The sequence below is a fragment of the Osmerus mordax genome, chromosome 10 (assembly GCF_038355195.1).
Source record: "Osmerus mordax isolate fOsmMor3 chromosome 10, fOsmMor3.pri, whole genome shotgun sequence".
NCBI lineage: Eukaryota > Metazoa > Chordata > Actinopteri > Osmeriformes > Osmeridae > Osmerus > Osmerus mordax.
Window position 1 is genome coordinate 13,578,941 of NC_090059.1, and position 19,188 is coordinate 13,598,128.

Below are 19,188 nucleotides of genomic sequence, written 5' to 3' on the forward strand. Positions count from 1 at the left end.
GGTACTATACTAGTCCAGTACATGTCTATGGTACTATACTAGTCCAGTACACCCCAGTACCTGTCTATGGTACTATACTAGTCCAGTACACCCCAGTACCTGTCTATGGTACTATACTAGTCCAGTACATGTCTATGGTACTATACTAGTCCAGTACACCCCAGTACCTGTCTATGGTACTATACTAGTCCAGTACACCCCAGTACCTGTCTATGGTACTATACTAGTCCAGTACATGTCTATGGTACTATACTAGTCCAGTACACCCAAGTACCTGTCTATGTTGAGTCTCACACGGCAGGTTAGGAGGTTAGGTTATATAATCCCAGACGTAATCCTGTCTATTGAACACAATATGTACACATGATACCTTTACAAGGTTGTTACATACTGTAGAAGAGAAATGAATGTAATAGAAATTCCTGCTGGCATATTTGATATGACCGCAGATCAAACAAGTACATCATTTTAAAAGAACATCTGATCTCCTGTGTGTGTGTCTGTGTGTGGGTGTGTGTGTGTGTGTGTGCGTTCACTCCCTAGCACGATGAGGGTCAGTCTCGCCTTGATGTGTGTGTTACATAATTAAGGTTGACAGAGAGTTATTCCAAACTCAACACATGGACACGTTGTGTTTGTCAGACCTAACTGCTTCAGACAGTCATTTGGGATCAAACTGTTGAACATGTCCATAGCTATAGGTCTCATTCATGGCTCAAAGCCAAAAGCCTCAAGGTAAACTGTATAAACTGCATAACTGTGCTCAGGTTTGGTGAAATGGGACACAGCAAAAGCCCACATCACCTATGATCCTGAGGGGGGTGCGATCATTGTGTCTCTGAAGGGAACAGTCATTAACTCTGGGTTCATATGCCCAAATATGGCTAGGATGCACATTTTGGAAAAATAAACCTTTTTTTTCCCCCTTTCGCTCTCTTTCTCTTTCTCCTTCTGACTAAATGAGAACCAGCTGATGCGGAGGCATGCGACTTAAAGATGACATCATTTCCACCCTGCGGCCACATGGCTCCGTGCCTCCCTTTCTCCAGCCGGCCAAGACGTTTTTTCTTAATTGTTTATCCTCAAAGTCAATCAGCGTAGGAGCGGTCAGAGAGTCCTGGCAGTGCGTGAAACTCGACACTAACTAACAGAGCTCTGTGAAACAGGCTGGCAGAGACAGACCAAATACAGCCTGCCACACACACAGGTCAATCCTGGGAGGGAGAAACTCTCCATGCTTAAGATGCCTCCCAGATTAGAAGGAAGTCTTTCTGTGGATAGTTGTCTCTAACGTGAGGGCTGGTGGATGATCAGCAGGTGAGGATAAGCCCCAGCAGATTGTCATAGACGTATCCTGACCAGGACTGTTACATGAATCTGATTCACTGCTAAGCCCCAAGACTAACAGCTTTAAGGGAGGTTTGGGATGGTTTAAATCTCAAACTTAACATAATCAACTGGAATCAGAACTGTCCTAATCCACGTCGACCCAATCAAACCGAATCAAAAACACGGAATCACCTCGTTGAAGCGGGTGACCAGGTCCTCGACGGCGTTGCGCCGGGCATTCTGGGTGGGCATGGCGGGGGCGGAGAGCGAGGCCTTCAGGTTGGGATGGCGTCGCCCCCCGGGGGGCTCGGGGCTGCCCAGGTCGTGGGTCAGGAAGCAGAGGTAGTCGAGGGGGAAGACGCGGCGATACAGCCGCTGCTCCTGGTCCGTCAGGATGGCGGCGATCTCCTCCGGGAACTGGACCAGGTGACGCAGGTCGGCCAGCTCCTTACTGATGCCCGTCACGCTGGGGGGGAGGCTGCTGACGGAGCTCGCCATGCTGCTGCACAGCTGGCGTTCTTGGAGAGAGGACAGAGAGACATAGAGAGAGAGAGAGGACAGAGAGAGAGAGAGACAGAGAGAGAGAGGACAGAGAGAGAGAGAGAGAGAGAGAGAGAGAGAGAGACAGAGAGACAGAGAGACAGAGAGAGACAAAGAGAGAGACAGATAGAGAGAGAGACAGAGAGAGAGAGACAGAGAGAGACAGAGAGAGAGAGAGAGAGAGAGGACAGAGAGAGAGACAGAGATAGAGAGAGAGACACAGAGAGAGAGAGAGAGAGAGAGAGAGAGAGAGAGAGAGAGAGAGAGAGAGAGAGAGAGAGAGAGAGAGAGGACAGAGAGAGACAGAGAGAGAGAGAGAGAGAGGACAGAGAGAGAGACAGAGATAGAGAGAGAGACACAGAGAGAGAGAGAGAGAGAGAGAGAGAGAGAGAGAGAGAGAGAGAGAGAGAGAGAGAGAGAGAGAGAGAGAGAGAGAGAGAGAGAGAGAGAGAGAGAGAGAGAGAGAGAGAGAGAGAGAGAGTTAAAAGCCACAGAGTTGAAGAAACACTGACATAAAACAGCCTGAAACCCTGGTTCAGAACCCTGATGGGCCACCCCACATTGTCAATACCGGGGCAGTACTGGATGGAGCACACACACACACACACACAGATAATCCTGTTTGGGTTTCTGAATGAGACATTAACCTCTGTTTGTGTGACTGTAACTCCTCTCTTTCATCTTCCTCATAAGAAGTAATAACTCCACTCCATCCACCAGTGGATGGGTAAACTCTTCTCCATCGTATTGATTGCCGTCTCCAGGTCTCACACTGAGATATTGATCTATTGAGCATGGGAGCCTGACCAAGAAGTAAACAGCTATATATCAACAAGGAGGTGTTTAGGAGAGCTAAATGAAGATGACTGAGGAGGTGTCAGACCAGTAAGATCCTGTTTATATAAGGATTAAGGGACCATGACTGCATGTGTGTGGGGGTGCCCATGCTGTGTGTTACTGTATGTTAATACAATGAAGGGAATTTATGGAGAAATACACCAGATACCAGGAATAAACCCACTCCTCTAGATTCCAGGAACAAGACCGCTCCTCTGGTCACTGTCAAACGTCACACCCCGACGAGGAGCGCTGGGTGTCCTGGGTCACCCTCAAGATGTGCTACAGGTAGCCATGACAACCACAATAACCAGCGGATGAGAGAAAAGTTGCCTATTTATACTGCTTGATTTGTGCATCCGGACGCAGTAGCCACCATTATGAACACACAAACGTGTGTGTGTGTGAGACGGAGGGAGAGCCGGTGGTTGTGTTTACAGAGGCAGGTGTAAGCTATTTGTCACATTTAGGTCTGAGCACACAGCACATCCTGCAGCAGGACTGGCTTTTCGGGATAGGTGCTTCTAGAACCTCCCAACAGAAGGTTCCAAATCCAGACAGAAGGTTCCAGAATCCATATAGAAGGTTCTAGAATTCATACAGAATGTTCTAGAATCCAGACTGTGGGACATTTCTAAATATAGTGGATGTGAAGCGGACTAGTGGCATAGTAACCCCAGTCTGTAACTGACCTCTCCTCTAGAAAAAGCTCACAAAATTGACTTTGGTGATAGAAGATAAGAGTAAATCTTCCATCCTATTGTCTGGATCTAGATTACTATTTCTGCTGGGCTTTTTACAAGCTGCCTCCTTTTGAAGTGGAAATGACAAACTGATATTTATTCCATTAGCGTAGCAACATAACGCCCAGCAGTGCCCCCCTAATATTTATGCACGGGCGGTTTAATGAACAGATTGGAGTTTAATAAAATGTGTGTGTGTGTGTGTGCGTGGTTCAGTGGTTTTGTTTCAGCTAATGTTAGCAAAGATCCTGCTTGAGACAAGGGCAGGCTGTTTGGACGAACATCCTGCTGTGAATCTAATCTCCTCCTAGATCACACTCATACTCTCACTCACTCTCACACACACACACTCACCTGCTCTACCGGCAGATGAACCCCAAAACTCACAACCTCTATGTGAAAACAGGGATCAGTGAGTTCAGAATGTTTTTTTCTGTGTTTGTAACCCAGAACTAAGACTCATGTGTATCTGGGATCCCTGCGGAGGATGTCCTCAGGGCTACAGAACAGCAAAGTTATTACACTATTCTCAGCTCTGAAGAGTCTGAATAGACACAGGCAAAAATCACAAGTCAACAACAAGCAATCAAGGTAGGAGGCACTGCCTTCCTCCTAGCAAATAAAAGGATGAATCACCAGCTATTCAAGCTTAGCCAGGCAGAGAACCTTGAACATGGTGACTGCAGTTACTTACTCCTACTGCTCAGTAAGACTCTTAACAGGAGCTCAGACCCAGCTGCAGTAAGTAAAAAGGGAGTCAGATGGCTGAGCGGTGAGGGAGTCGGGCTAGTAATCTGAAGGTTGCCAGTTCGATTCCCGGCCGTGTCAATTGACGTTGTGTCCTTGGGCAAGGCACTTCACCCTAGTTGCTTCGGGGGGAATGTCCCTGTACTTACTGTAAGTCGCTCTGGGTAAGAGCGTCTGCTAAATGACTAAATGTAAATGTAAATGTAAGTAAACGTCCAGTGGAGGTGGAACTGAACACTAATGGTGTGGAGAGTAAGAGACATATGAGGCTATAAGTAAATAATCTTTGTAAGTACTACAAACACAATTGTTAGATTATAAACACTTCACTCCACTACTTCCCTTATGTCTCTGAATCAACCTGATTTATAGTCACATAACAATAAAACCTCATTTGTAAACCTCCCAGCTGCACAGTCTGGAGCACTGTGCAGACAGAAATAAAAATCTCATGGTCCTATATTTAAAAAAACTACAGAATGTGAACAGCCAGTCCTGGAAGACACCCAGTAAAGACAGCCCATACAGGAGCCACTCGGAGCCACACATCACAGAATGTTCTGCTGGGTTCAAAGCACATATTCTAACCACTGGAGGCATCAGGTTCTACTTTCCAACTTGACAGCCACTGACAGTAACAGCAAAAGCAACAAAGCAGCAACTAACAAACCAACAAATCAGCTCAACTAACCACGCAGCTGTTTACTTACTGATGAGCTTGATGTCCATCCTGTGTGAATGTTTCATGATTGGTAGCTAGCCTAGCCGGGCTAGCTTGTCCTGTTGGTCTCACTGACAGTCAGCTGCTGCGACGGCGAGGTGCACTTGTCTGCAGCTGAGCTGCTGAATGCTCAGTCTCTGCTGTGACTGCAGCTGCTCTCTCTCTCTCTCCTTGCTTTGCTCAGCTCTGCTCACTCCCCGTGCTGCTGACACGCATCATACCTCACAGCCATGCGCTAGTCCAGCCAGCCAGCCAGTCATTAGGCAGCAAGATATAAACACAGGTCAGCCCACCGTTCCCCTTACACATGCTGGAAGACACACCCGTACGCGCACACACACACTCCATAATGCTTCTGCACCTCCTCACACAATCAACGGCTCTCCAACTCCAACTCTAGCTCCATTTCCCCCTGCCACACTCCCCCAGCCCTCCCCACTCCCCCAGCCCTCCCCACTCCCCCAGCCCTGCCCACTCCCCCAGCCCTCCCCACTCCCCCAGCCCTCCCCACTCCCCCAGCCCTCCCCACTCCCCCAGCCCTCCCCACTCCCCACTCACCCAGCCCTCCCCACTCCCCCAGCCCTCCCCACTCACCCAGCCCTCCCCACTCCCCCAGCCCTCCCCACTCCCCCAGCCCTCCCCACTCCCCCAGCCCTCCCCACTCCCCACTCCCCACTCACCCAGCCCTCCCCACTCCCCCAGCCCCCCCCACTCCCCCAGCCCTCCCACCTCTCCCTTACATCACCACAACCCCCCTTCCTTCCTCCTCACTCTCTCAGTTTACCCTCACATGGACAGTCAGTGTAGAAGATCCTTGACCACATCACTGAGTCAGTCACACACAAATTTGATTCAGAAAAGGAGACATTTTGGTACCATGAGTTTACAGTATTTCGTGTTTTTAAATTGATTTAAATATTCTTACGTAATAAAGCTGGCTCATAAACAATAGACTCCCTTTTAAAAACTATTCAGTTCCCCCTCTGCTTTCAATGTCACCATACGCTTAAGACAATGACACAATATATAATAACCACAGTATGTTGGAAGGAAGCCAAGCACAATGGCCTCCTCAGCAGAACACAAACACACAGATACACAAACTCCAACAACAGACCTTCACCTTCCCCCCATTATGAAGCATACAGAGGAGACCTGTTTAACACAGGGCTCCCGCTCATTCATCCAGCCATGTACTTTTCCTCCCAGGCCCAGACGGATGACAGTACACACACACACACACACACACACACACACTTTATAGTACTGAATGGCCTGACAGTACTGTTCCAAACAAGAGCAAATGAACCATTGTTGTTCTGCACCTGCTCTTTCTCCAAGAGAAGTAGAAAGCTGTCTGACAATGAGCTACTTACAGAAGTCAAGCAAGCTGGGCCCTAGGCTGCACATTCAACATAAACAAAATAAACAATGCTATCTGACAGCGGACACAACCTGGGCATGCGTTCCCAACCCCGCTACCAACCCCTTACAGTTACAACACAAAGCTTCTGGAAGCTTCCATGAAACAAAAACAACTGTTTCTCATTTATGACAACCTGCCGGGTGACAGTGATCTTTCATATCAAATTTGTCATCTTTCACTTTCTTGCTCTCCCTCCCTCTATTTTCCTCTTTCCATTTCAACCTGAGATACTGCAATGAACCCGGCTGACCAAGCTTCCAGCAGTGCCACTGCCAAGACTTCCTGAGCAAAAAAACAAGCAATCTAGCTTTCTGACACCAGCCTGAACCTATTGGCCTGTCCTGTTGGAGAGCTCTCTAAAGATTGGACCTCCTAGAGGTAAAAAGAGAAGCTGTGGTTCATGTTGTGTCTGTAAGCAGCAGGTTGGCTACTGTGGAAACACTGTCTTCACACTGCTCATGGTGGTGTAACTTGAAAAGAACCTTCCTGTATGCTCTCGATGAAAGATGCAGTAAGACAGAGGTGTAGGAAAGATGGGAACAGTCCTCAGTGGGTCCCTCTCTGTGGATAGTTGTGTATGTGTATATATATATATATAAACACAACTATATATATATATATATATATATATATTTTTTTTTTTTTTTTTTTTTTTATTATAAAAATATGTTTAGATTTGCACAATTCTGGAACGGAATCATGTTTATTATTACACACAAGTAAGGAGCACGTCACCTCAGTCATCTCCACTGTAAGCCAAGGGGGAACAGTCCCTCATACTCCCCTTCCCTCCCTCTGGCCACCCTGACCTGACCTCGACCCAGGTACTATTCCAGACCAGGCCAGAATGTGGGGTTTGCAGGTGCCAGTATTTCACCCTCACCATGAAGGCAGAGTGGCTTTGATGTTGCGCACAGCACACAGTCTGGCCAAACAGACAGTCGTTCAAGCCCACATGTCACCCATGTCCTCTGGTGTCCCATGTCCCATGTCCACCCATGTCCTCTGGTGTCCCATGTCCCATGTCCACCCATGTCCTCTGGTGACCGTCTCTGACAGCTCTCCTCAGACGCTGCACGTACGCTGTCCATGTGAGATGTGCAAGTCTCCCAGCCACACACAACCAGCACTACCACATCTCACTCAGTCACCCTGACTAAGTCAGAAACTAGCATAAGCAGCCCTGGTTTACTGTTAAGATGGATCATTAGGAAGGATACCTTGCATAAGAACTGGAGCGTAACATACATCAGAAAGCCCTGCTCGCAAACAACCCCTAGTTCCTACCTCCCCATCCCTCCACCAAGGATAAACAGGGATTTAAAAAACGACATTCCCCCAACATCCCTTTACCTATTTTTTAAGAAAAATGTACAATGTTCAGTTTTTTTTTTTCGATCTATACTAATGCCTGCAGTGTGGAGTAGGCTAGCTAGGTGCCTGTGTTGACTCACACTGTAGGGTAAAGGGGTTGAATAACGCACATCCGAGAAAACACAGCAGGTTACTAATAGTCTCACTCTCACTTCACCACGCTTCCATCAATCACAACAGCAGCCGTGCAATCAACGAGACCTTCAAAAGGATAGAATAACCAACAGCGCTTTGCACAGTCTTCAGATGAAACCACTTCCAGGACTCATTAATGGAGGAATGCTCCAACAATTAACCCGGGACAGAAGGCCACGGCGGGTCTGTCCGTGACTCAGTGTGTCAAAACGCCTGCCTTGGTCTGCAGACGCACTGTCACCTGGCATGCGCCCAGCGGACTCTCAGTCCAGCCTGGGCGGATCGGCTTACCGCCACACATCAGCGAGGGAGCAAGAGAGCTGCCGCCAGGGAGAAAGGAGCCTGCCAAGGTCAGATTACTGGGAAGACACTCAGTGAGAGAAGAGGTGGAGGGGAGGGGGGAGAGAGACATGGGAAGAAAAAGAACCACTCAAACTAATCAAAGGCATATTGTTTTTTTATTTAAATTTCCGGCTGTTTTCCGATGGGGCGTGAGGGTTTTACACCTCAGCCTGCATGTGTCACACCACTTAAACTGAGAGGATGAATATATTACTATTACCAGTCTGGAACACGGTTGGCTTTATCTCTCTCTCTCTCTCTGGATGAGGGAACCCATCTAGCTGAAGATGTGGGCCACACACACACATACTAACCTTTGAGCATCGCCTGACCAGTGGAGCCCACAGGGACACAGGGCAGAGCGGAGCGGGCACCGAGGGCAGTAGTAGCCTCCAGCAGGGCACCAGTCAGGTGTGAGCTCACAGATGTTCTCTGTGAGCTGGCACGGTAGAACCTGGCATAGACAGACCAGCGAGGTCAACTTCACTGGCCGACACACATAACCTCATACGAGTTGCCTTTGGGATGGTTAAAAATGGTCTTCACGTAAAAAAAATTAAAATAAAAAAGTCTGTAAAACGTTTGTTTCAAAATCCGAATTTTATGGTGTGATTGTTTATTTTCTTGTAAAGTTGTGCCTGTGTGTGTGTGTGTGTAAAATTTGTCAAATAACACTCGTCTGGATGTATTTTCTCCTACCTAGGTTGAAAGGGACAGTGCCAGGGTCCAGGGCAGGGAGGTGGCCATGCCACCCTCAGACACACACACCCAGGGGAGAGCGGGAGCGTCCTGCAGGGGTGGGGCTGCTGCTCCTCCTCATTTAGCACATGGCCGATCTGGGAAGAGAAAACAAACCCCTCTATAGTTACTATCCAGAGTAACTACCTGTGTTAGTATCGGTTAACAGCAGGATGAAAAATTCCAAGACACATGACTGTTCCACCGATTTGATACAGATAAGAAGTATTTGTATGTCCCTTTGGATAAAAGAATCTGCTAAATGATTAAAATCAAAATAAAATGTAAATCTGCCAACAGAAGAGATATACCTGAAGCTCCCAGAGAGCAGACACACACTCACAGAGGACACTGAATACTGAAGAAGAGAAGATTTTGTTTGAGCTTTGAGCTGGATCTGTGTGGTCAGTTACAGTCACTGTCCACTAAAACAGTCCAATAGTCTAAATGGATCCTGCTGTATGTAAAACCTGCCAGGAATGCAAATTCTTCTGGATAAGACTGTCCTCTACAGAAAGACTAAACTGACTGGCCATCATTGGTGTGGAGTATGGAATTTAAATAGTTACATTTGTCTATAGTCTATAGGTGGTGAAGAAATGAGTTTACTGGGAAAACATGTAGGGTTGTTTAGCTGTGTTTGTATACATTAACATGCATCACTTGCGACATGGCTTATTGCACTCATCAAATACAGATGTTCTCAAATTGTGTGGTACCATTACAGGTCATTGAAATAATGCTTAATTCCTCCTGAAAAGAGATGACATTAAAAGCTATTGCATCATGTATTCTTGCATGCCTTTGGTATGTCATAGAATAAAGCAAAGAATCTATGAAAGGAGATGAAATATTGCTCATTTTACAAAGATAATGGCCTGGACACATTTGTTGGTACCTTAGAAAAGATAACAACCAACAAATTTGAGCACGTCAATATAATCCTCTCTTCTTTCCAGATATCTGGGAACTTCAGTCTAAACTTCCACCACTGAAACTCACAGAGGAAAAATACACGTACGGCAAAACAACGTCAGTGTCAAAATCATAAGAAACCCCTTAAAACTCTTTTAGGAGATGGAGACAGAAAAAGCAAGCAGAGCTTCAACAAGAGGGTCCCACCATCTAATTCACTTGCGTCTTGTCTGGAGGGCGGCCCGTCTCACTCTGAAAACGCTTCTCAGAGACATTATTACACCCCTGCAGACCCTAAAGCCCTGCTCTCATGGCTGTTTACAGAAAACCATTAAGATTATGTCCTCACCGGGATGGACAGAAGGCCTCATTACTGCTAGCCTTGCACCGTGACTGAGCTTTTAACTGTGAATGAGTGGAAGTGATTGGTTTCATTCAAGGTCTGAGTACCCCAGGGCACTGTCCATTTCCTGGGTACCACTTCACACCCTCAGCCTCATTTCCTTTATCAGTGAGTGGTCTATCTTTTCCCAACAGATAAGAGTCGAACACTTGGTGAAATAGAGAGTCACAGTGGATTCTGTTCTTTAGATCTGCAGGTTTGTTGAGAAGAAGAAAAGGCATGTATTGATCACGCCATGACACACACACGTGTAGGGAGCGGCGACCCTAACACACACACACACACATATATATGCTTGAGTGTCTACCGATGAAATTCTCTCTGTGCTTTTCTCTCATCCGGTTGTCCTTCCTTCAAGGGTTAACGCAGAAAGGCTTGGGTCACCGAACAGCACCCCAAGCGGTAATTGAACCGAGTTCCTTCTTGCAGTGAGCCGACAATGCAAGGAACTGTGCCACTGAACCAAATATTATTTCAAGGAAGTGATCAAGAATGTATGTTCGAATGTGACCCACGATCCAGCAGTGTTTGCCTGTCACTGCACTACCAGCCACAGGACTGTCATCCCTGGCCACATTAAATAAGGCAGTGGAACACTATGCACCCTGGGGTCAGTTCTCACACACACACAGACACACATACACACACTCCTAAAACACACATGCACACGTCATAGCAGCACAATAGCCAAGTCTCCCTAGAGACAGCATGACTGTTTTGCAATACTGTTCATGCCATATAGCAAGCGTACAGTTTGTTCTTTACACATGTTTTGGCCCCTGCTGGGACCGAATCAGCAATGCCAGAAAGCACAGAAACACTCAACCTAACTCCTCTACACAAGACCCCTGAAGGCTACATCTGAGTCAGGTTGGTTGTACCGGCAATGTAACTCATTTTTTGACATTCAGTCCAACGCCACATGGTAAATGGACAACATTATTTAATAGCACTATTCATATACCGTAGCGGCACCCAAAGTGCTTTACATTTTGCCTCGTCCATTCACACACACACACCGACGGCGGCGGAGCGGCCATGCAAGGCGCTGGCCTGCCCATCGGGAGCAACTTGGGGGTTCAGTGTCTTGCTCAAGGACACATGGCCTAGGAGGAGTCGGGGATCAAACCGCCAACCTTGCTCTCAGTGGAGGACCCTCTCTAGCCCCAGAGACACAGCCGCCCTTGTGGTGTCATGGGCCACATGTCATGTCCCACCATGATCCGTATGAGGTAGAAATCGACATTAATGATGATTATTATTATTAATAAAGTATTATACATCAGCATCTCAGGTGTGGTGCCTCAGACACATCCATGGTCTCTTAACAGCAGGGATCAATTCAATCATCACCTCAGCAACCAGGATTAGAGCACTCCACCGTGCTTAGCAACTCAATTTGTCTCCCTCCCATTCTCCTCTCGTGAAGTTCGTGAGACGGGAGACTTACATAAGACAGCCATCAGTGCCACTGAGACTGCTCAGCCTACGTTTGAGAGTACAGAACTGTGTGCCTGGGTTGTCATTGAATGTGACTGCACAGTTTACTTAGCGATAGCATAAGAACATCCCCTAGAACAGTCTGGGCTTCTTCAACTATAATAAGAAACCCTGAGAGGAAAACAAACTCAACTTCCACTGAGGAAAAAAGCACAGAAAAAAAGAAACTACATCTGCTTACCTGATATATGGGCTGCAGGTGCACTAAAATCAGTTACATTTATAAATGGAATGACATCCATACAGTTTTGTATAAAGCCCAAGTCAGTTTCTGCTCCGGGTTCAACTTTTCAGTTTGTGTATCATGACTTCCTGTTTATGATGAGCGCTCCAGAGGTAATGACGCCGGGCTCTCCGGGCTCTGTGGGATGGGCTTCCTGTCTGGCCCCTAGCCTGCTGCCCGTGTCAGATCTCAGCCCGGGCCCACGGGATGGGAAATTTACCGGGCCACCCTTTCAGGAAATGGCAGCAGTCAGCGGTGCTAACAGGCATTCAGACGGCCATCTCACAGGTGCTCAGCACCGACACTAGCCAGTAATAGGCAGCACGCGCCCTCTTGACCTGCATTCTGGTCTATACACACATGGGGGCAGTTTGAGGGCAGCTGTTCAATACGGGTTGTTAAAAATGTAGTTTGTTTTACTTTATTTGATTTATTTTAGATTTGTCCATTTCAACAAAATAATCAAATACACCAATAGAAGGATAGGTGTGCTGGCAGAGTAGCAACATGATCTGCAAACATACTGTACTGAAGGTCCAGCGATAGGTCTATGTATGTCCAGACGGTTTCTGGGCAGTTCAAGGGGAACTGGAACAAAGAATGTGGGCTTTGAACAGTTTCTGGTCTCCAGTGCTCTATCTGGGGATAGCTGTCATGCCAGCCTTATCTAGATTGAAGGGGCAGATAGCAAAGTGGAACCAACGAGGAACATTCTCAACCCTTTCAACTCTGGGGTCGACTGGGGACCACTAACTGACAGACGACTACTCTCCCTTCACACTTTGTGTTGGCTACGGCAAACTGGGAGAGTTTGAATTACTTAAAAGCGCAGCGCTAGAAACAGAAGACAGATAGATGAGCATTACAGACCATAAACACTTGGGGAGATACTCTCTGAACTGACAGCCACTGTGGCTGGAGTCTTTAACCAAGACCACAGTCTCTTATGATATACACACCGTCAATTAGAGCCGTGCACGTTCTATATACAGTAAAGTGTGCAGGTCCGCTATTATACCTTACTGGTAAATGAGGGGGAGTAAGCTACAGGATGGATTCTGTGAGTGTTCTAAGTTGTCAAATCAGAGAGAGTGGGCGAGAGACACTGTGGAGCTACACATGTCTGACTGCAGAGAATGTGGCCCAGAGGCTGACAGACACATGGCAGCTGCCTGCAGCACATCCAGTCCTGTACTGTTCATCCTCATCAACAACAAACACACAGACACGCTCACGGACACGCTCACAGACACGCTCGCACGCATGAACACACACGCACGCACATGAGCACATACACACAGACTTCAAAACAGAGTTAGCAGTACATCCTTAAATAGGGGTGAGCTGACATTACAAACCTGTTTTACTTGGAGGGGAATTTCCTTTCTCCTCTCTCAGGTTTCCTACGACAGCGTACACACTCCTCATGTCATGCTCTATAGACTCTGATTTACATTTATGCATTTAGCAGACGCTTTTATCCAAAACGACTTCCAAGAGAGAGCTTTACAAAAGAGCATAGGTCACTGATCATAACAACGAGATAGCCCCAAACATTGCGAGCAGCCAAAACATGAAACATACATGGTGGAAAACCAAATAAGTGCCAAAGGGAAGAACCATAAGAGCATGCAGTTAAACAAGTTACAATTGAACAACATGAAACTCCACACAAGAGTGCAAGAGTGTACCTGTAGAACAATTTCTAGACCTCAACATCTAATGCATTGCTTCTTAATAGATTACAGCAACTCTATTCCAGTTGGATGAGTTTAGAGGCGTTTTATTCCACCACTTCAACACAATAAAGCCCAATCAGTTGGCTGCATCAGTCAAGCCATTAGGCCCAAGCTCCAGATCCCTGCTGATTCTTCTGCCTGGCAACCCAACTGGGAGCCATCCATTCTGGGCAGGGATTAGCAGGCGAGGTGGCAGGCTCAAGGGGACCAGAGGGCCAAGGGGCCAGAGAGCAGACCTGCATGATTTACATTCATGTCAGAGCCAATATTCAGACTGAACACTATGTGGAGTTTAATATTCTGTTGTCTGTTTTGATTTGTATGACCACTCATCCTTATCCCCAAACTCTCTCCTTTTCTCCATGTCCCTCTCTCTTGGATACTTCTGACCCCGAAGATCCTCCTAGCATTCCTAGTTCAGGGTCACGTGACCCACACAGAAGGCAGCTGCCTCTGATGTATGGCAACAATGAGCCTGGCGTGAGAGTAGCCGGTACACTAAAGATACCCTGACCCTACGTCACTACCAGCTACAGTATAGATGTAGAGATGTTGCACGGCCAGGAGGGGCTAACGTTACAGCAGAAGTCAGAGAAAAAGTATGTGTGAGTCAGAGGGAGAGAGAGAGTTGTTTTTATATGGGGGCAGGGGGCATTTTGTAACAAAGTTCAGAGCATTACATCCACCAAGACCTGCCAGGAAATAATATGAACGCCCCTTCCCACTTCCTTCAGAGGACACCAGCTGTCATTGGATAATACAACACCGCCAGTAATATGTCCAGGGACATGCGACAGCCATCATCAGTAGCAAACCCTCTGGTCAAGGTTCTTATACAGCCGGACGACAGGGGGGCAGGGGGGCAGGGTCAGCTGGAGTCGCTACAGCATGGATTCTGCTGAAGCCACTGGGACTGAGGGCAGAGTCACTGTACCCCAAGCCTGCCTTAAGCAACACACTGGGGCATGTGGTGTACATGCCATTTGTCTACGTGAGGGCACCTCATATTTTAAATATATCAGACATCTGTATACCTCTGGGGAAAACCCTCTGGGCTCCCGCCCACACAAATTACAAGGTCAAAGTTGTTTTGGGGGATACTTGAGGGGACGCTTGATTTACAGGTAATGTGTTGAGCGCAATGGAACTCATGGAATCCCCTCATAAGTGCTCAACCCTTCCTGGCCCACCCAATGAGCCAGGCGATCTAAATCAACCGCACCTCAAGTATTTACAAAGTAGTGGAACCCAGTGTTTCCCTGAGCAGGTCCACACCACAGCCCCAGCATCTCAGTGACAACACATCTATCCCACCCAACACCCCCCTAGACTGTATAAACCAGCCAAGAGACATAAACAGAGAACAACATGCCAAGCATCTCTCCTCCCACTCCCTCTCCTTCTCACTTTCCTCCTTTTCATCCATCTCAGCAAGCCTCTTCTCCCGCCTGTCCTCCACCTCTTCTTCTTCCTCCGCCTCTCCCTGTCAACCTCTCCCGCTCCTCATCTTGACTGGGTCTGTAGGAACACTTGAGCTCAGACTAGCTAGAGGATCAGCCTGGACTCTCCCCAAAGGAGACAGAGACAGAGCGAGACAAAGAGATAGAAATAGAGAAGTGGAGACAGAGAAAGTGAGAGAGAGAGAGAGAGAGAGAGAGAGAGAGAGAGAGAGAGAGAGAGAGAGAGAGAGAGAGAGAGAGCAAAGTAACCTTTCCTTGTGGTCCTGTTCTCTCTTCCTCCTCCCTCTGACTTCACAAGGTAATGTTTGCCTGCGCTGGCCGCTCGTCTGGACTGTCTCAATGTTGACTGAGTGTTCTGTGTCCAGGCCAGGCCAGCTCGTACCTCGTATTCATGGAAATGGCTGGCTGTTTATCAGGCTAGATGGCTGGCTGTCTGCCTGAGAAGTTGGCTGGCTGGCTAAAAGAGCTGGCTGGCTGGCTGAGGGGCTGGTGGAGAGGCTGGGTGGCTGGTTTTCTGCCTGTTCAGGATCAATCTATTGAACAAATGACCATTTGCTGTGTTTGGAGAGCCTGATATGTGAATACCTCCACCAGATAAAGGAGTGATGGTCTTATCATAACAGAAATATGCTATGTAAAAAACTCTGCCTTGGTTCATGGAGAACACTATCAGCACAAGGGAGACGGAAAAAAGACATAATGAAAAAGTACCCCTACAGTTGCTATCTCTCTATAGAAATAAGATAGAAAAGACCAATGCCCTAGGTTTACATTCTTGCGCCAATTTTCCCAATTCTAGTGAAGTCTTTGAGTTTCAGACATTCCGTAGCCTGTTCTAGAACCCATCCATCCTCTATTTAAAAGGTTCAACATGTTGTAAGCCTTTCCAATAACATGTTGAATTAAGAAATGCCATTACATATTCCCCATGTTTGCAAGGATGTGTACAGTTACAGCCCTGTGAAGGCAGTTGGCAGATCCTTTGACCCTCATGTAAACCACAGGAGAAGCTGGAAGGTACACCGACACAAGACCTGTAGGATGACACCTTACCTTCTAGTCTGCACCAGTTTGGCTCCACCACTACTACATTCAGCCTGATGAAGATCTAAACACATGAAACATCACACTCTTCAATCATGTGACTTCAGACTTGTACTTCCTGCTGCTGTAGGAGTATGACCGTATGGTGCTCTACTCTGTCTCCCGTCAACTGTTCAACAGGGACACTTCCCCACCCAATCACAATGTCCCATTTTACTTTCTCTCTCTACCTCTCTCTCTCTCTCCCTCTCTCCCTCTTTCCCTCTCTCTCTCCCTCTCTCTCTCCCCCTCTCTCTCTCTCTCCCTCCCTCTCTCTCTCTCCCTCCCTCTCTCTCTCTCTCTCTCTGTCTCTCTCTCTCTCTCCCTCCCTCTCTCTCTCCCTCTCCCTCTCCCTCCGACAATATAACCACAATTTTCCCACCATTCTCTCCCCAGCGCCGGGACGGTAAATCTGTTCTTACTCCCCTTCTCCAACAATACTTGCTGATGGCCTGACCTGCTAGCCCTTCACACAGCACTTCAGACGACTGAGCAAGATTTTTGTCTGAAATTCTCATAAACTCTGTTTGCATTTTTTTTTTACATTCCATGTCTAAATGAGCACAGCCTTTCTAAAAGAATCATTTAAAATGAAAGTTGAGACAGAAAAGGAGAGACACAGGGGAACAAGGAATTTTTACTTACATAAAATCAACCATCCGCTTGTGTGGACAAAATCAGCCCCAAATGTACCAGTGATAACAAAACTCTGAATGAGAGTATGGATATTCTGTATCCAGTCCAGAATAAACTCAGTCAAGGTCATGAACCTCAAAGAATTATGAATCATCTAGATGTGGTAAGCTTATACTAGCGAAATGGTCCCTTGATTGGCTGAGGCCAAGTGGGAGAACCGCCCACTGGGAAAGGACAAGAGTGGAGAAAAGGGAGAGAGGAAGAGAGGGATCAGTAGGAGAGAAGGAGCCATGGGGGAGGAAATGGTAAGGTAAAGGGGAGATGCAGGGAAAGAAAGAGAGAGACCCGAGCAGAGTGAATCAGGGCTGAGGCCAAAGAGGAAGATAAGTGGAGGGAGAGGGGAAGAAAATAAATATAGAGGGGAAGAGAGAAGTAGAGAAGGGGGGGGGGGGGATCGCATCATAATACTCTGTAGAATTTCACAAGGAGCTGTTTCACCAAAACCAAAGCTCCTCTGCTAACAATTTCAGGCCTACGTATGTGTGTGTGTGTGTGTGTGTGTGTGTGTGTGTGTGTGTGTGTGTGTGTGTGTGTGTGTGTGTGTGTGTGTGTGAGAGACAGCACACCTGTGTTTTCTGCACACTTCAACTAACAGAGATAAACAAGAAATGTATTTTCTGACAGCACATACTCCAAGAAAATACATAACAGGTTAGAATGACACAGAGAGAAGAAGAATCAGTAGGATTCCATTGCGCTGAAAACAGACAGTTCTGCACGTTGGCTGGTTCCCCCTCAGAACCTAAACCTGGAAGCTATTAACAAAGTGTAAGACCCCCTGGGAATCCTCTGCTCCGCAACGGCAGAACCTTGGTTCTCATGATGTCATCCTACAGTTACCTACCTACTACCCATAAAGTAGTTAACTAACAACAGTAATTTGCGGTGAATCTCTAACATTCAAGCCATGTGCTAAATGCATAACTTTTTTAAATGTATAGGATAACAGCTACTAACAAAGAGAGCAACTGGCATCTATAAATATATTAAACTCTTCTTGTTCTGACCGTTGCCATGAGAAACAGAAAATTACATCTCAAACAGTAATAGTATTGCAGTTCTTTGTCTACTTACTTGTTCAGGAGGCCAGAGAAAGCTGAAGGCGGAAATAGCAGGAAATTAGAAAGAAAAAAAACAGATTAAAACAAAATATAAATCTGTCTCAGACACAGTGAGGATCCAAGAGTGAGAGAGTAAGCTTGAAAATCCAGGGAGAGAGGGCTAGAGAGTGAACGAGCGAGAGAGCGAGAGGAAGAGAGATCGACATCAGTGAAGGAGCGAGCGAGCCCCTCCGTTAGCTGTGCCTCAGGAGGGCATCCCATATTTGGCTGTGAGGCAACAACAAACCCACAGCAGACAACCAAGATGCTATCAGACAAAATAAGTGAGCCTCACTAACATGTACTACAAACCAGGAGGCAACTTGACATAAACACTCAATCAAAAGCAATCCTTCAGATCAGTACTGGTATATTATATATATATAGTCACATTCAAGTACTCAAATCTTCCTTTCCCTACCACAGGGCCTTGTTTAACTCTGGTAAATCAGTAATAAAGATCGCACCATACTCATTCAGGTGGCAAAAGATAGTCAATTTTTGCTTAATCAATCGATCACGAAGAGTCGGATGGAAAAAAACAATCTACCATCTATCAAATTCAAACGAATCAGCGTTTGTTTTGTAGTAAGTCACTAGAAGTCTTAGCAAGTGTTCTGCCAGGCTCTGAAACAAGTTACAAGCTAGCCACTAGTACACCAAGGACACAAGAACAATGCTTAGAACAGTAGCAAGAGAAACGTAGAAAATAATCATGAACATTCTTCTTTTTTTTTTATCTGAGAAATACAACAATTAATTTGTCCAAGTCCAAGTAAATTCACGAGGTTTCACTAAGACATCAACTGTTACAACGGTCACTTTCAAACAGGTAAACACTAAAAGTGTGCTACAAGTACATCCAGATGGGCCCTACCTAACGAGGTCTAGTCTGTGAGGCGTCACCTCTCCGACCCGCAACGTCCACGCCGAGGCCAGGTGACATCAAGATTCTCCATGGAGACGGCGGGGACGTTGGGGAGTGCTGAGCCGAACACAGAGGCACCCTGGGACAGGCACTTGATCTGGTCATTATCCAGCTCCGGACACTGTTGCCATGAGAACCTCTTATGAAAGACCCTTGAGTTTGTGTCTAAGATGCAGAACAGTCTCCTGTACACCCACATTGATCTCTGC

General features: G+C 46.8%; 1 protein-coding gene across 1 annotated transcript in view; it reads right to left on the reverse strand.

The window, feature by feature from the left end:
* Positions 1-19,188, reverse strand: part of plce1 (phospholipase C, epsilon 1) — a 51,256-nt gene that overhangs the window by 16,053 nt on the left and 16,015 nt on the right. Inside the window, exons 5-7 of the mRNA XM_067244728.1 lie at positions 8,894-9,030; positions 8,509-8,648; positions 1,522-1,847 (exon numbers count right to left, since the gene is read on the reverse strand). Coding sequence (XP_067100829.1) covers positions 1,522-1,847; positions 8,509-8,648; positions 8,894-9,030 — 603 coding nt within the window. The remainder of the gene's footprint in view (positions 1-1,521; positions 1,848-8,508; positions 8,649-8,893; positions 9,031-19,188) is intronic.